Below are 14,475 nucleotides of genomic sequence, written 5' to 3'. Positions count from 1 at the left end.
GCACTTACTTGGTTTGGTGACCTGTGGGTATAATGATTCCATTTTATTCCTGACAAATACATTTGAAAATTCACAAAAAACAGACCAATCTAATCAAATTGATGCATTAAATGCTTGTATCAGGACCCATTCTGATTCAAAAGCAACTAAAACAATCATTTGATCATCAGATTTGATTGATGCACATCTCACCCTGCTGACACAATAGAAGTAAAGGAAACAAACAAATTTCATTTTGATGCTTTTTTTAATGAATGAAATATATTTCTTATCCACATTTTTAACTTTGGTCAACATGTAAAACTTATACAGATAGTAGCAGAAACATCTGTATCTACCTAACATATCAGGGCTGCCTTTTCACTGACAAATTGAACAAATTCCAAGTTTAATAACAATTTCCAGATTAATTCTGCTCTCCAGAGCAAGTCTGGCTTTATATTGGAAGATTACCAGTCCATAATCCATTGCTGACCATGTGGCTGCAAATACATTAACTGCGTCAGAATGCTGAAAATATTGCTTGCTCAATTCTTTTTTACAAACATTAACCCCTGTTAATTCTTATTTTCATAAAGGGCTTCCATTGGTATATTTGCCCAAATGTAATAAATCACCCACACAGTGCCCAAACACCTCTTGCTTTGATAGCTGTGCCGTACAAAGTGAAGATTTTGCACCAGTGACCAAGATAAAGAAAAAAAAAAAGCACTGTTCATGAGGGATCAATATAATCACTGGAACCAGAAGGTACAAAGCAAGGTGTAATAAGTTTGTGGCAGAAAATAAAAAGGTTTAGATCCTTGTTGTTGAGCTAAATTACTAAGTGCTCACCGACTGTACAGTATGCTCTGTCTTTTAAGTGCTTTTCCCCCATTTATAGCGCATAACATGAAAAAAAAAATGGAGACGGCAACAGATGAAGCAAAGCAAGAGACAAACCACCTAAACTCTCCTCCCACAAAACCCATCCTGTGCACCTGTCAGTCACCTGCAGCTCTGACTCAAATTTTTTTTTGACAAACAGGTACAAAGACTAAGGCAACAGGGGCGCATCAACCCCAGAAATAAAGAATATTTTTTACAAAAATGTCAAAAAACGGTGAGCAACAAGATGAAGGGAACTGAACGCCCAGGGCACTCTTCAATCAACTTTCACCGAACGTCAACGTTGGTTTGTGTAATGACAACAATATCAGGGGAGGAACAAGGAAACTTTAGACTGCCAGCATGCCTGGTTTCAGGAAAACGTGCTGGAGCAGAAACAGAACCTGTAGTTGACCCTCCTCCTCCTGCTGCTGCTGCTGCTGCAGCTGCTCTTCCTCTTCCTGCATTAGGTCTTGATCACTCCTCCATCTCCTTCGCTTACAAAACGCTTTCGCCCTCTGGTGGAGAAAATGAAATTTGGAAGACGTGAGTATAATTTTGGCATACACCTTATACTATTAAAATGTTACGGATGATAATGGGTTTTTTTCTCATTGTCAACAAATCACATTAAAATACCAAAACCACAAAAATCAAGTGTTGCCGGTGTAACCAAAGGCTTAATACCACTGTCCACAACCAATTAAAACACATCAATAAACCACACATGTTGCTTCATTATCATGAAAATGGGCAGTGTAGTTTATTCTGAGTATTCAGAGTCCCATAAAAGGAACCTTTTACTCCTGCCTACTAAAGCCACCATTGATGCATTTCATCACAGTACAGTCATATCATTTAGTTTACAGCTCAAAAGACCTTTTTAAAGATAAATATCTCAATCTATAACTCGGTTCGAAGCAGAGCGACAGGCAGATTAGGGAGGTTAGAAGGTATGAACCCATACACTATTTTTGTTTTTGTTGACATAAGAAATATATATTGAATGAATGACTTAAGGAGAATATATTTCTGAAGAGCTATTTATTGCCCTAACTAACCTGGAGGGACAGGCATCCCTCAGCTTTTTGGTGATGACAGACTCCTGGTAGCACAGGTCCACGAAGGTCTCCATGATCGAGTGGGCATGCGGCACATCGAGGTTGATTTCAGGGAGTTCATCGTAGACACGCTGGAAACCCTGCATGGAAAATGTGTAAACATGGATAGTATTATGACCATAAGAAAAGGTTAAATACTCATGCATTTTATAAAAGTGTGTTGTCCAAATTGCTCAAATCATTTCTCATCATTGAGTGACTGACCCTGTTCATCTGATCCACAGTGATGAGGCCTGTTTTCCAGAAGGACTGAAGCAGTTTTATCATCAAGTGACTGGCAGTGTCACCTTTCGACTCCAGCACCATCACCACAGCCTGAAAAAACAATTGTATACAACTTCATGTAAAAAAAAAAAAGGGCGGGACATGTTATACACAAGTGATCTAAAGTCAAATATTGAAGTCGAATTAAAGTCTGTGATGATCAAAAGGGATTTTTTTTTCTCTCCAGACACTGGTAAGCTGCACATTTCCCCACATGGTGGCAGTGTTTAAACACAAATATGAGGAGTTCACCATCAGACATTTTAACACAGATACCAGGTGAACGACTGACAACCTGACTGTGCTGTTCTCATTATTTGTGCTTTTAAACATTTTTTTTAATACTTTTTTAACATTTATTTAATAATCATAAAAACATTTAAAACATTCTAATTTCTGTATTTAATTTATAAGGCATAAGGCAATTTTTTTAAAACTATATTATATTAGAGAATAGAGGCTTTCAACTAATTGAAAGTCAATTTTCTTTGCTAAAATTAGAAATATTCGGTGACACATTGCACTGAACTATCAGAACATCGCACAGCAATTACATTTGTATGGAGGATTGACAGTTCTGTGTTATGCAATGTGCTTCTCCGTTTTGGATTGATTGATTGATTTAGTACCGAGCTCTGCTAATACATCGTCGTGCAAGTGAGAGACAGTTGCCGAGAAACTCGCACTGTCCTTGGCAGAAAACAGATAAAAATCATGGAGGAGTTTTTTACTCAGTTCAGTTTTGGATCATCAGTTAACTTGACCGGACACAAAAGAGAGGGAAAAGGTTCACATTGCTGATTCTAACCATGCATATATCTAAAAATATGACTATAAATTTTTGGCATATCGGAAAATACAATTTATACTTGAGAAGATTATGTTTCGATAATTACAGGCAACAATCAAGACAACAGACAAGCGTCAGGTTTACAGTACCTCATAGACCAGCTCATGGTGGAAGTGCGGGACTTCCAGGTCCCGCAGACAGTGCTCTGCCTCTGTCACGTCTCCTGATATCAGGTACTCCTTGAGCAGAAGGTTCATCTGGGACAAACACACACACACACACACACACAAATAAAACCATAGTCATTTTGCGTTCACATGGATGAATACAAAGAGCCAAAATTATTACAAAAACACCTGAAATTACCAGTCCGTCAAAAGTACTTTCATCAAGCTACATGTGGAAATTTACTCCAGCGCTAACCTGGCTTCCTTGGCACACCCGTCTGATATACCCGACAACTTAAAGGGCTCTATTTTAACAATCTACACACGTGGTCAAAAGCGAATGGCGCCAGTGTATTCAGGACGTGTCTAAATCCACTTTTGCCGGATTAACGGTGGAAAAAAACAAGTCGCTCTGCCCCGGGCGCGTGGTTCAGGAGGGTTGTGTTTAATTAATCATGGGTGTGTTTTAGACGTGATAAGCCAATCAGAGTGCCCTCTCCCGGTCCCTGTAAAGGCCAGGTGCCCTTGCACCTTGATGGATTGCTATAATAAGGGCGGATTTGCAGGGGGAGAGAGAAGAGAGAACGCCTCTATGCTGCGATGAAAACGCAGGGTGCATGCTCACATTGTCCCCCTGCCTATGTAGGTGCATATTACCGTCGTGATAATTCAGCCTTACGATAACATTTAAAAACTGCACCACTGACTTCACACCAGGTTTTTTCTCGGTCAATCGATTTGCGCTGCTTCAAGTGAGCAGTGTGCCGGACCACAGCTCAAGAACAACAAATGCATTTGCCATTTAAACAACTCGGGCACTGAACAGGAAAATGACAACTGTGTCTGCGTGTCGCTCTCGGATTTCTTCTTCTTCGGAGCTGCACTTAAATCTTTTATTCTGGGGTTCATTTTTCAGTAGGCTTGGTTATGTCACTCTCACTGCTGAGCTGCATGCACAGTTTGACTGAAAACTATTTATGGAACAATTAGTCATACCACTTGAGATTTGAGAGAAGCGTGATTGATGCAACAAGTGCAAAAACCTCAGGGCGCCAATCCAACACTTCTGAGTCAACTCTGGGTCTAATTCACTGAGCTGAGGGAATGTGCTGCTGTCTGAGCGTCACGAAAGCCATAAGAGGAGGGAAGTGTAACTATGACAGACAGGACGACAACAGAAGGGAGGATTAAGAAATTAACAAGGAGGGTGCAATATTAAACAATGGAGAGGAGAGAGTGAGAGCAGTGAGTGGAAGAGGCCTCCACCCTGAGGCCGCACAACACCAGGCAGGAAATCAAAACTGGACAGGAGAGCCTGATGGTCTGAGGGCTACTGAGGCTCACACCACGCTGCACGACCGAGCACTCACCGACAGACAACGCTCTCACTTCAAAACATACACACCTCCACTTCAAAATGTTGCACAACTGACAATTTTACAAGCGGTGTACTTTAAACTCCCACACTTTCCACACCCACAGAGCATAAATACCTCCAGAATATCCAGATCATGGAACAACAATTAATAAATAAACAAAGACGACGATGAGAATACGTGGGGTGCAAGAGTGTTTATGCAAAAAACAACAAAGTGCAGGTCACAGTTTAAGGTTCGTCTGTCTAACCGTGTCCCGCAGCCGCATTTTTGCAATTCCCACGTCTCAGGGGAGAAAAGTGCTCCGCTGACACGGCAACATAGCAGAGCGCTGGCCCGTGGCTCTCTACCCAGCATGCATCTCTGCCCTGTGTTTACATGAAGTCAACAAAGAAGCAGAGCTTGTCCTCCAACCTCAGGTGATGAGGATTAGCTATTAAATCGTTTGAGTACAGAAACGAACAGGTGACCTCTCGGGTTATAGTTTTCTTATTAAAATGTACAGTATTTTCCCCGTTTGGCCTGAGCTTACCTCTTTGACGAGATGTTTGACGGGTCTCAGGCCTCCACCCACGCCCCACACATTATCTAAACGAACCATCTTCGTCTTCATGGTCAGCAGCACTGCAGCACGGTCTAAAGCCACTCTGAAAAGAAGTTAAAAAAAAATATATAAATATATGATTTACCGAATTTAGCATGGAGGTCCAAAATTACCAAGAGGACACCACCACACAGATGTTTTATTCTAAATGAAAATTATCTGACAACCACACAGAGGAAAGGAAGACATCTGTTCCTCTTTAAACAAAAAAAAAAAAACCACAGAGAAGGAACATCAAAGTTTGTTTTGGTTGCATTGGATTATCTACTTTTTGTCATCTAAAGTGGAAATAGACAACTTTTGGGCTTAATCGTATGATGTTAAATATGATTTCAGAGTGCTTATAGTGGTCCCCTATTAGTCTCACTTTAACTATGTTATTCCCTTGGCCACCGGGACATGGTTTTTCGCAGAAAAATGACGACTCAAATCTGGGCGAAACAAGAAAGAGAGAAACATTCCCCCCGGTATCAGTAGCCAGTGATGGAAATGGCAGATGGTGGAACAGCCGAACTGACAAAAACAACTCAACCTCACAAAAGAAAAAGAATCCTGTTCACGGAAAAACACAAGCAGGTGAAGAAGGAAGGAGAGGGACTGAAAAAGAGATAAAACAAGACTGAACATTGGACGGACATTCAATCCAAGATTTCGGTCTGGGTTGATTTAGCGACACCTGTTGTTACTGGTGGTAAAAGCAAATACGGGTTTGATACGACAGCTCACTGAATTACTGGGCGAATAAAACAAACTATTGTTGTTTTGATAAAAGAAGTTGGGTAATAATTTGCCCTTTTCACCATTCTGTGAGCACATTTATAAATAATGCAATACTTTCCTCAGTGGGCCATCGGCTCAATCGCCACTGTGTGACCTCGTTCTCGACAGATCATAACCTACAAGACAATCTTTGCCACAGAATTTAGATTTTTTTATTTAGAAGGAGAAGCTATCTGCGTATTCACTTTGCTCGTCTTTGCTCACCTGGCGTGCTCACAGGCCACTTTGCCCTTGTAACAGTCCAGGAAAGACATGGGGAGGACATGGTCCGCTATGGCCCTGGCTATGAACTGGCCGAGCATCTGAAAGAGAAACATGACAAGTGGCTCCACAGCACACATTCAAGACATGCAGACACAGTGCGGCTAACTTAAGCTGTTTTCAGAGTCCGGACATTTCCCGGAGTTTGCCATTCACGAATGGAGAGACTGTCTGAGTCAGACGTGTTCACAACAGCGGGAACATTTCCAGAACATTCAGACGAGGGGTTGGCGCCTGGGAACATTTCCCACTTGCTCGCTCGCTGTCAATTCTGCAGAGATTTTCCCCCGTATTCTCACATGGGCGCACACTGATATCTTCTGCAAATTTGACTAAGGGGTTGGCAGAAAGGTTTGGCGAAAATGTCCAGAGCAACATTTGCCCTCTCACATTCGGCCACCCCGGAAAAGTTCAGGGAAATGTCTGGACTTCAGTGCATGTCTAGAAGCAGCGTATGTGAAGTCGGTTTTACCTGCGGAGCCTCCGGTGTGTCCAGAATGAGGTCCGGCAGCTCTTTCAGCATCTTGTCGAAGGCACGAGCCATTTCGCTCTGTGACAACATCTTGCCCGACAGATCAGAGAGCAGGCGGGAGGTCAGTTCTCGGTGGCTGGCCTTGCCCTCGAGGGACAGGGACAAGGCCAGGGAGGAGAACTCGTACTTATGGTGGCCCAGGTTGAGCCCTTTGAGCAACATCTGAGGGGAATGAGGATACATAAAAAAGAGTGTAAACTATGACATGTGGAGTTTTGTCTCCAACTAACGCCGTTACCGATCTGATGAGCTTAAATCCGAGTCGGCCCGCAGCGAGCGAAGGGAAGAGGAAAGGCTGAGTTTTGAAATGCTTTACCTGGACCTCTTTTGTGTCTCCGTGTTCAAAGTACTCCTTCACAATCGGGTTGACCATTTTCTCCAGTTCCTTCTCGTCGACTTCTGGCACCACTTTGGCGTAAACTGTGTCTCCCTACGCAAGAGCAGACACATCATCATTAATATGTACACAAATGCGGACGCATGAACCATCGCAGCCTTTCACATCTTGATTTCAGCGTTGACCATTGAAATTTAAACACTACGGCCTGAATTAAAAGTTTAATAACAGTTAGTGTCACCCAAAAATCAGGACCTGCAATGTACACGCTCCGAGGATTAAAGACACGTCTAACCAGGTGTGAAAAATGATACCAAAAGCAAAATGATGCTCAAAACATTTCTTTCATTATGCAGACGATTGATTTAAACTTCTCTCCTTCGTTTCAGAACTTTGTTCAAAACCAGTCTGTCTACTTTTGAGCTGAGGTGTCACTCGACCTGGAGAACGACAAGCGGCACTGGCTGGTTAAAGTACTTTCCATTTTACTATCAACAGGCTGATTCATTTTCCTGTTTTGCACTCAAGCTACATGGGGAGGAGGGAAACAAGACAACTTTTGGACAAGTACACACAGAAGAGAGAAACCTCAGGAAAGGTTCCTAATTTTTTGTCTTCCCGTGGTGACCATTGATATTTTAACCAGGGATTGGTTAAAAAAAGATAAAAAGGGGAAGCGTTCACAAGCACGACTTAGATATTTAAGTCATTTTGACACTGTGTCAATTTCCCAATGACAGAAGGAGCCATTCCATTCAGGAATCCTTTCTCAGGTGAGCCCCTCAGGCCGATTCAAATTCCTCAGTCTGCCCATGTCCCATTTATTTTTTTGTGCCACTCTGACCCAGTTCCCTCTTAACACACTGACATCTTTCCACTACACTCCTGCAGCACTCAAGGCCAAGTCACGCGGGCTTTTCTGAGTCCAAAAACTGTTATCAACTTCTTCTTGCCAGAAGCTCCATTCCCACCCTGCGCTCTGTCAGCGTGACCGTTAACAAACTTGGCCTTCAGCATCACACGGGGCATTTTGCTTGATAGCGGGGTTAAAGATTGAAAATACTGCCGATTGCGACGGGACAGGGCCATCTGGGTGAAACAATCATGTGAGCTGGCTTTTAATAAATGGGCTGTGGCAAAATAAGCAGCCCCATTACATTAACCATCCAGGATAAATAACGTAGAAATTGAATGTCCTTTGATCATATGACGTTCCAAGGTATTGCAATTCATGATGAAAGAAGCAATGCACTCTGTATGTCATTGGAGATGCAATAGCTTGTCGCCTGAGCGTGGACTCAGCAGCAGCAGCCTCTCAACATCAGCACATTCGTTTGACACAAGAAATAAAAGGTGCTGTCCGACACACCGCGCAGCTTTGATCAGTGGGCCTCTTTGGAACAAAAAACTGCTCCACACAACAGGTCTGACCAACAACGACTGTGATAAACTAACCTGCGCAAAAAAAACAACACCGTGTTGGGAGAAAGTGTGTTAAGACGACTGGTGTCAGTATTTTTTTGTACTAAACAGACTTGGCACCAAAGAAAGAATGTTCCTCTTTAGAGTTTAAACAACTAGTTAGTTCAGTTTGACAGAAACTTCATCTCCAACTGTTATAAATAAATCTTTAAGTCACTGATTGGATGAACAGGCAGTGCAAACATTTCATAACAATATATGATAATTCTTGAATGAAGTGGAAAGATGCGTCTTCACAGTTTTGAATTACGGCCTCGTATTCTTAATTTTCATTGAGTTGAGTCCCAACTTTGCTCCATAAACACAACAGACCTAAACCCCAAACAAACACGAGTCTGTCGTACTGACTCACCTGGGAAGATTCATCATAGTTGGGGTCCCGCACATCAGGCTCCTCATCTTCATAAACCATCCCAGCAGCCCCCCAAACTCCTTTACCACCTGCCCCACCTGCAGGTAAGGGGACACGGCCAAAATAGCTTGCGTGAAAAGGATTTCCCCCCCCGCCAATGCTATAAACGGCTATTTGGAAAGGTCAGTCATGAAAAGCATATTGTTTCCAACCAAACTAATTGTCACTGTCTGTATATACAAACCACAGACTCCAGAAGTTCAACATTTCTTGAACAGCAACCATATAACTATGATTAATATTTATACGTGCCTTTTTCCATGACAGTTAAAACTCCAAATTATCTGTTTAATGCTTTGGATTGTCAAAAAAGACAAAGCCCTGTGGTGTACTTCTCTTCAGCACTGTTAAATGTGCTTCTCTGCCTCGAATCCTGCGACTGCAAATTGTACCTTTCTTTGGCAGGCCTCTGCCCTTGCCCGTCCTGGATTTGCGGTCGTTGGTGTTGACTTTGCCCTTTGGACTGTTTGGGTCGCTTCCCGCCACGTCTCCGGACTCAGAGAAGGACTCGCTGGTCGAGTTGCGGGACGAGGACTTGCGCAGGCGACGCTTGGCTTTGGCTTTGAGCCGCGCCTCGTGGAGCAGCTTCTCCTGGGGCGTCCAGTTGCCGTTGAGCTCGGCCTCGTTCAGCTCCTCGTCGTCGTCGCTGCAGGGGCGATTGGCCTCTGCCAGCTTGTCGTCGAAAGCGAACATCCCTGTGACCAAAGGAACAGTTGATTTTCTGTTAACTCACTTGTTCACTTGGGACAATTGGACAGTTTGTATGACCACCTTAACTGGCCAAGATTCAAATTAAGGTCAATCATAATGCTGGAATAAACTGTAATATTTAAGGCAATAAAGTGGGTTTCAATTTAGTGGCAACGGGGTGGAGAAGAAACCTTCAGGTTTCTGTTCCGGTGGACAAAAGGTCCATGAAGAAGTGGTTTTCTGGCTCTGGTGTGGAAGAGAAATCCTCAGCGGCCATGTTGCAAAACAATATGGTAAGCCTTCACAAGAGAGCGAAGGATGTCATATATACACAACTGTCACATTAGTCTCACGTTTAAATGCTTCGTAGCATAAATGTGTGTAAAACCAAAAATGTTCGTAAGAATGTGAAACATACCAATTTAGTCAGAATATAATACTCTGTAGAATCTATAAATATTAAAGATTAAAGTTCATTTCTGTGTCCAAAATAGTGAATTAACTGCCATTTGGGCATCTGCTGAAACACTGTCAATAACAACTGTGGTAAACAACTTGGTGGCAGAGTTGTGGCAGATATATATATATATAGATATATATATATCTATATATATATATAAGGATGACCTAATCAAATCAGTATACTTTGCAATCAGGATTAGCAATAATCAGTTATGTTTGAATGGGTTAACCTAAATGCAGAACAAAGCTACAAGTGATTTATTGGGGGGGGGCTGGCTGAGGACAAAGAGGGAATGGCAGTTTGCAGGACAGAAGGCTGAGGCGTGATGGTTGGATGACTGGCCAGCAGGCAGGAGACAGAGACTGATGAGGCCTGGGGGTTGAGTGGAGCTGGAGACCGATGGAAATGATCTGGTTATAGAGGTGCATTGTGTGGCGAGTGTCACAGGATTGTTACCAATCCCATATGCTGTCGTAGATGGGTGACAAATTAAAGGAAATACCTGAATAAATTAAGTGCATTCATAACAAATGCAGACGCCTCCATACATACAGGGAACAAGGGCTCACTGAATGGTTTAGGGATTATGAAAGTTAGGGTGTGTTAGCTTGGTATTGAAATGGAACCATTTCTTGTGTGGAAATTCATTGATTTGACATGTTCGCTGCCAAGTTGTAGATGAACTTGTGGAGACACCGTTGGCTTGAAAGCATCAGTGCTTCAGCCATGCGTAATCCAAATCTCAACTCAACTGAACACCTATGGGAGATCATGGAATAATGTAGTAGACAGTGCCCTCCACCAACAGTTCAGAGACTGGGAAAATCTATGATTAGGAAGAAATTAAGGTGTTTTGGACGCTCATGGTGGAACAACACCGTACCGAGACACATTATGGTGGTTCATTCAATAATTTGACAATTTTCTATAGGATGTTTAATGTTGCTTCGCTGCATGTAGGGAAACGATGAGAAGAAAAACAAGGAAAGAAAAAATATGGTTCAGGATTTGTAATGCACCAAACAGCTCAACATTAAAGTGAGACATTAGATATTGGCGGTGAACCTGCTGTGATTGTTTGTCTTAGGTTTACCTGCACTTCGAGTTCAGCCAACGGCAGCTCCGAGCATAAAAACAGTGCAACGTGGCTGCGTGTGCTACAGCCACACTGGAGGGAGGGGGCAGCACAAATTCACATGCCCCCCCTCTTCTTGTGACACTCACCAGCTCTGTTAGCAGATGTAAGATGGGTCAATGTGTCAAGTAACTTATACTAATTTCTGAGTAGAAAAAATGCTAAATTGTAGGGATCTAGTCTCTTTTAAGTGCGGAGAAAGAGACAACAACAAGTGGTACTGGAGTCCTTCTGCAGAGCTGGGAGGGAGGGGAGGGAGCAGAGGGGAACACATGCTAGAGAAACGCTGACACCAGCGTCTCTCCATTCCTCCCTCTTCTCGCGATCCGTCCGAGTGGCCCTGACTACATATGGCATGGTAGGGCCCACGGCTGGTCACATGACGGGGCTGTAGGAGAGAGGCAATGCAAGAGGAGGAGGAGGAATTTGCGAGGGTGTAATGAATACTTATATCCCCTTATGCATGACAGTTTGAAGAGTTATGGCCATATAGATTACAGGAGATGTCGAAACCCCACAGAGGGAGAGGTGGGGGGTAGCGTCCAAGCCACCGACAAAAACCAACAACCTAAAAACCCTGCAGCCGTGTGTGAGCTGTGCAAAATAAACCAACTGGAAGCCGTCTCCATGCTTCTGTCGCAGGACAAAACAACCTTTTGAATGTGCTCGAAAAAGATCCCAAACTTTGGTCTGAGTTCGGTCAGCTCGGAAAAGTGAGTGGCAAATCAAAGGGAGCTCCTTCGAGCGAAAAGCAGGACGCCTCCCTGAATTAACCTGCTGTAGAAAGAGCAGCAGCACCACCACACCCATGGCCTTCAGAAATCTGTAAACAGCCGACCATGTGTCATCTCCTCCTTCCGCTCCTTCCTCCCTCCCTCATGTAGGCCACAGGGGCTTGCCAGCGCTGTAAATTAGGAACTAGCCAATGGCTGCGTGCCAAACACAAGACCGGCCAACTGGAAAAGAGCAAGAAAAAAAAAAAGGAGTAGAAAAAAGGCAGAGGTGATTGCCAAGGCGAGAGTTGCAAAACAAGTACGATAGAACGAAGCCAAGTCAAGTAACCTCCTATTTGTTAAACAGGGTGGAGATCATGTGCCTCTGTAACGCAGAGCTCGACTGTCACTGCTTAAAGAGCCGCTGTCTTACTCAACAAGTAGGTCTGTGTGTCACTGTCTCGGCACTATAAAGCTGCAGCAACAAACTTGCTGAATATACAAAAAAAAAAAAGTCAACACTGTCTTGATGGTTTAAAAAAAAAAAAAGAAAAGAAAAGGAAACACCCCCACAGTTTAAACACACAGCCAGATGCAGGCCAGCAGTGGACCTCTGCTCTCCATGCTGTGTGGGAGTGCTCCACAGCCAGCGGGCCCGACCTGCAGCCTTGACAGGTTTAGCTTCAGGTATTCGTGCAGTTGCAGTGTCTATGAATGAGAAGGGGGTCAGTCGAGCAAAGAACTTCATTTCACATACACACAACCCGCCCCCCCCCCCCCCGTAGGTATAAAACCTAGTTTCCAAAACTGCGATTGCAACTGTATGCATGAGTTATTCGAATTATCGGGAGAATCTCTCAACTGCAGCCAACCCGCTGGATTCACACAGACGTTTCACCGTGCAGAATGGTGTGACACTAGGAAAGCAGTTTTTTTTCGCATTCATCCGACTGCTGCAGGGGGAAAGTTTGGGTTCTCACCTTGAGTGTGGAGAGTTCAAGACGTGTGGGTATGAGCAGGACCTTAAGTCCAACAAAACTGGTTTGAAAGAAAATCATTGTGCAAGTAACACAAGTGTGACGTGGAAACACTTTCCAGCCTCCGGCGCACACACACCGCGGAGAATTCAGGCTGCCTGTAAATCATAGGCCCCAAATAGTTGGTGTAATTCAAAAGGTAACCAGGTTAATTAACATCTTAAACAGTCAAAACGTGGAGGAAATGAGCCATGTCTTTTAAATCCCTGCGTATCTCAAGATGAGCAACTTATGCAGTGTATTATATTTGACGGCACTTTGAGGGCAGAGGTGGCTGATCCAACACGCACAGACCAACGACCCAGTTGTGCTCATCTGTTTGCACAAGGACAGACAGAAACTATGCATTTAGACAACGTTAACCTAGTTTACACATCCAACTTTCTTCATTCCTCTCCTTTTTGTTTCACGGCTCTACATTGACTCTTAGTCTCGGTTGAACGATCTGGTTACATACGGTTCAACAGGGTAAATATCTGTGGCATGGCTTTGTCTGTCAAGACACACACAGAGACACATGTGCTCGGAGGTAAAATAAGCATCTGCAAATGGAAAAGCCCGACCGTTTGTGGTCTTGTGGTGATTATCTATCGGATCGAGAACAGGGTGTGGATGTCTTTAGGGTTTAACTGTCATTTCATCCAATGAAAGGAGACTCAAGTTAACTTGTGTGCAATATGCGGATGCGTGTTTAAATATATGATGTTTAAATATACAAGAGGATGAGGAATTAGTCCCGTGCTTTAATCAAATAAAAGTACACCGGTTGCCACATGTTATGTCTTTTTTTATTGCAATTAATGCAGTAGAGGAAAAACAATCAACTTGATCTAATGGAAACTTTTGCTGACTGTGTGTTCCTAGTCACCCTCTGCAACAGTTGAAGAGCAACAACACAGATAAAGTGCATGGGGAGGTGCGTACAAGAGATTAGAGTTACTCAGATTACAGTAAAGAGTCTGATAAAGTGCTGTTGGGTTGTTTTGTTTTTTTGCATTCTCAACATATTGCCTCGGCTGGTGCACTGCAAAGCACCACTCGACACATGTGGCATTCAGTTTCCAAACTGAAAGACTTGGTGTGCTTGACATTCATGGCAGTGGCGTTTGTTCCGTGCACTAAATACACACATTTATCCAGGCAGTTATGTAAATGTCCTCACGGGTGGGGCTCCACGCAGGCTTTAATTCTGCACCTATGAGGCATTTATCACAGCACAAATGGCGTCTGTGTTGCCCCCCACCCAAAAAAAAAATCAACACAGAGAAATACGGCCTGATAAATCTGCAGAAATAAAATGAATAATGTCTGATTTTTAGAAGTAATTTCTCATGTTAGTTATGAAGGGAGACAAAACACCAAAAAAAAACATCCTTCCTGAAAACAGAACAAGTTCCCAGATGTCGGAAAAATGTACAGTTGGTTTTCTGCTATGCGCGTTGAT

At 43.3% G+C, this 14,475-nt stretch overlaps 1 protein-coding gene across 1 annotated transcript in view; it reads right to left on the bottom strand.

Annotated features, from left to right (window-relative positions):
* Positions 1 to 228: 228 nt before the first annotated feature.
* Positions 229 to 14,475, bottom strand: part of pdcd4a (programmed cell death 4a) — a 16,646-nt gene continuing 2,399 nt past the window's right edge. Inside the window, exons 2-11 of the mRNA XM_035637223.2 lie at positions 9,386 to 9,688; positions 8,934 to 9,031; positions 7,079 to 7,192; positions 6,703 to 6,924; positions 6,174 to 6,271; positions 5,118 to 5,232; positions 3,192 to 3,299; positions 2,193 to 2,303; positions 1,929 to 2,068; positions 229 to 1,385 (exon numbers count right to left, since the gene is read on the bottom strand). Coding sequence (XP_035493116.1) covers positions 1,334 to 1,385; positions 1,929 to 2,068; positions 2,193 to 2,303; positions 3,192 to 3,299; positions 5,118 to 5,232; positions 6,174 to 6,271; positions 6,703 to 6,924; positions 7,079 to 7,192; positions 8,934 to 9,031; positions 9,386 to 9,688 — 1,361 coding nt within the window. The 3' untranslated portion in view covers positions 229 to 1,333. The remainder of the gene's footprint in view (positions 1,386 to 1,928; positions 2,069 to 2,192; positions 2,304 to 3,191; positions 3,300 to 5,117; positions 5,233 to 6,173; positions 6,272 to 6,702; positions 6,925 to 7,078; positions 7,193 to 8,933; positions 9,032 to 9,385; positions 9,689 to 14,475) is intronic.

This window comes from Scophthalmus maximus, chromosome 8 (assembly GCF_022379125.1).
Source record: "Scophthalmus maximus strain ysfricsl-2021 chromosome 8, ASM2237912v1, whole genome shotgun sequence".
In the NCBI taxonomy this organism is placed as follows: Eukaryota; Metazoa; Chordata; class Actinopteri; order Pleuronectiformes; family Scophthalmidae; genus Scophthalmus; species Scophthalmus maximus.
This window is presented reverse-complemented; position numbering and strand designations above follow the sequence as displayed.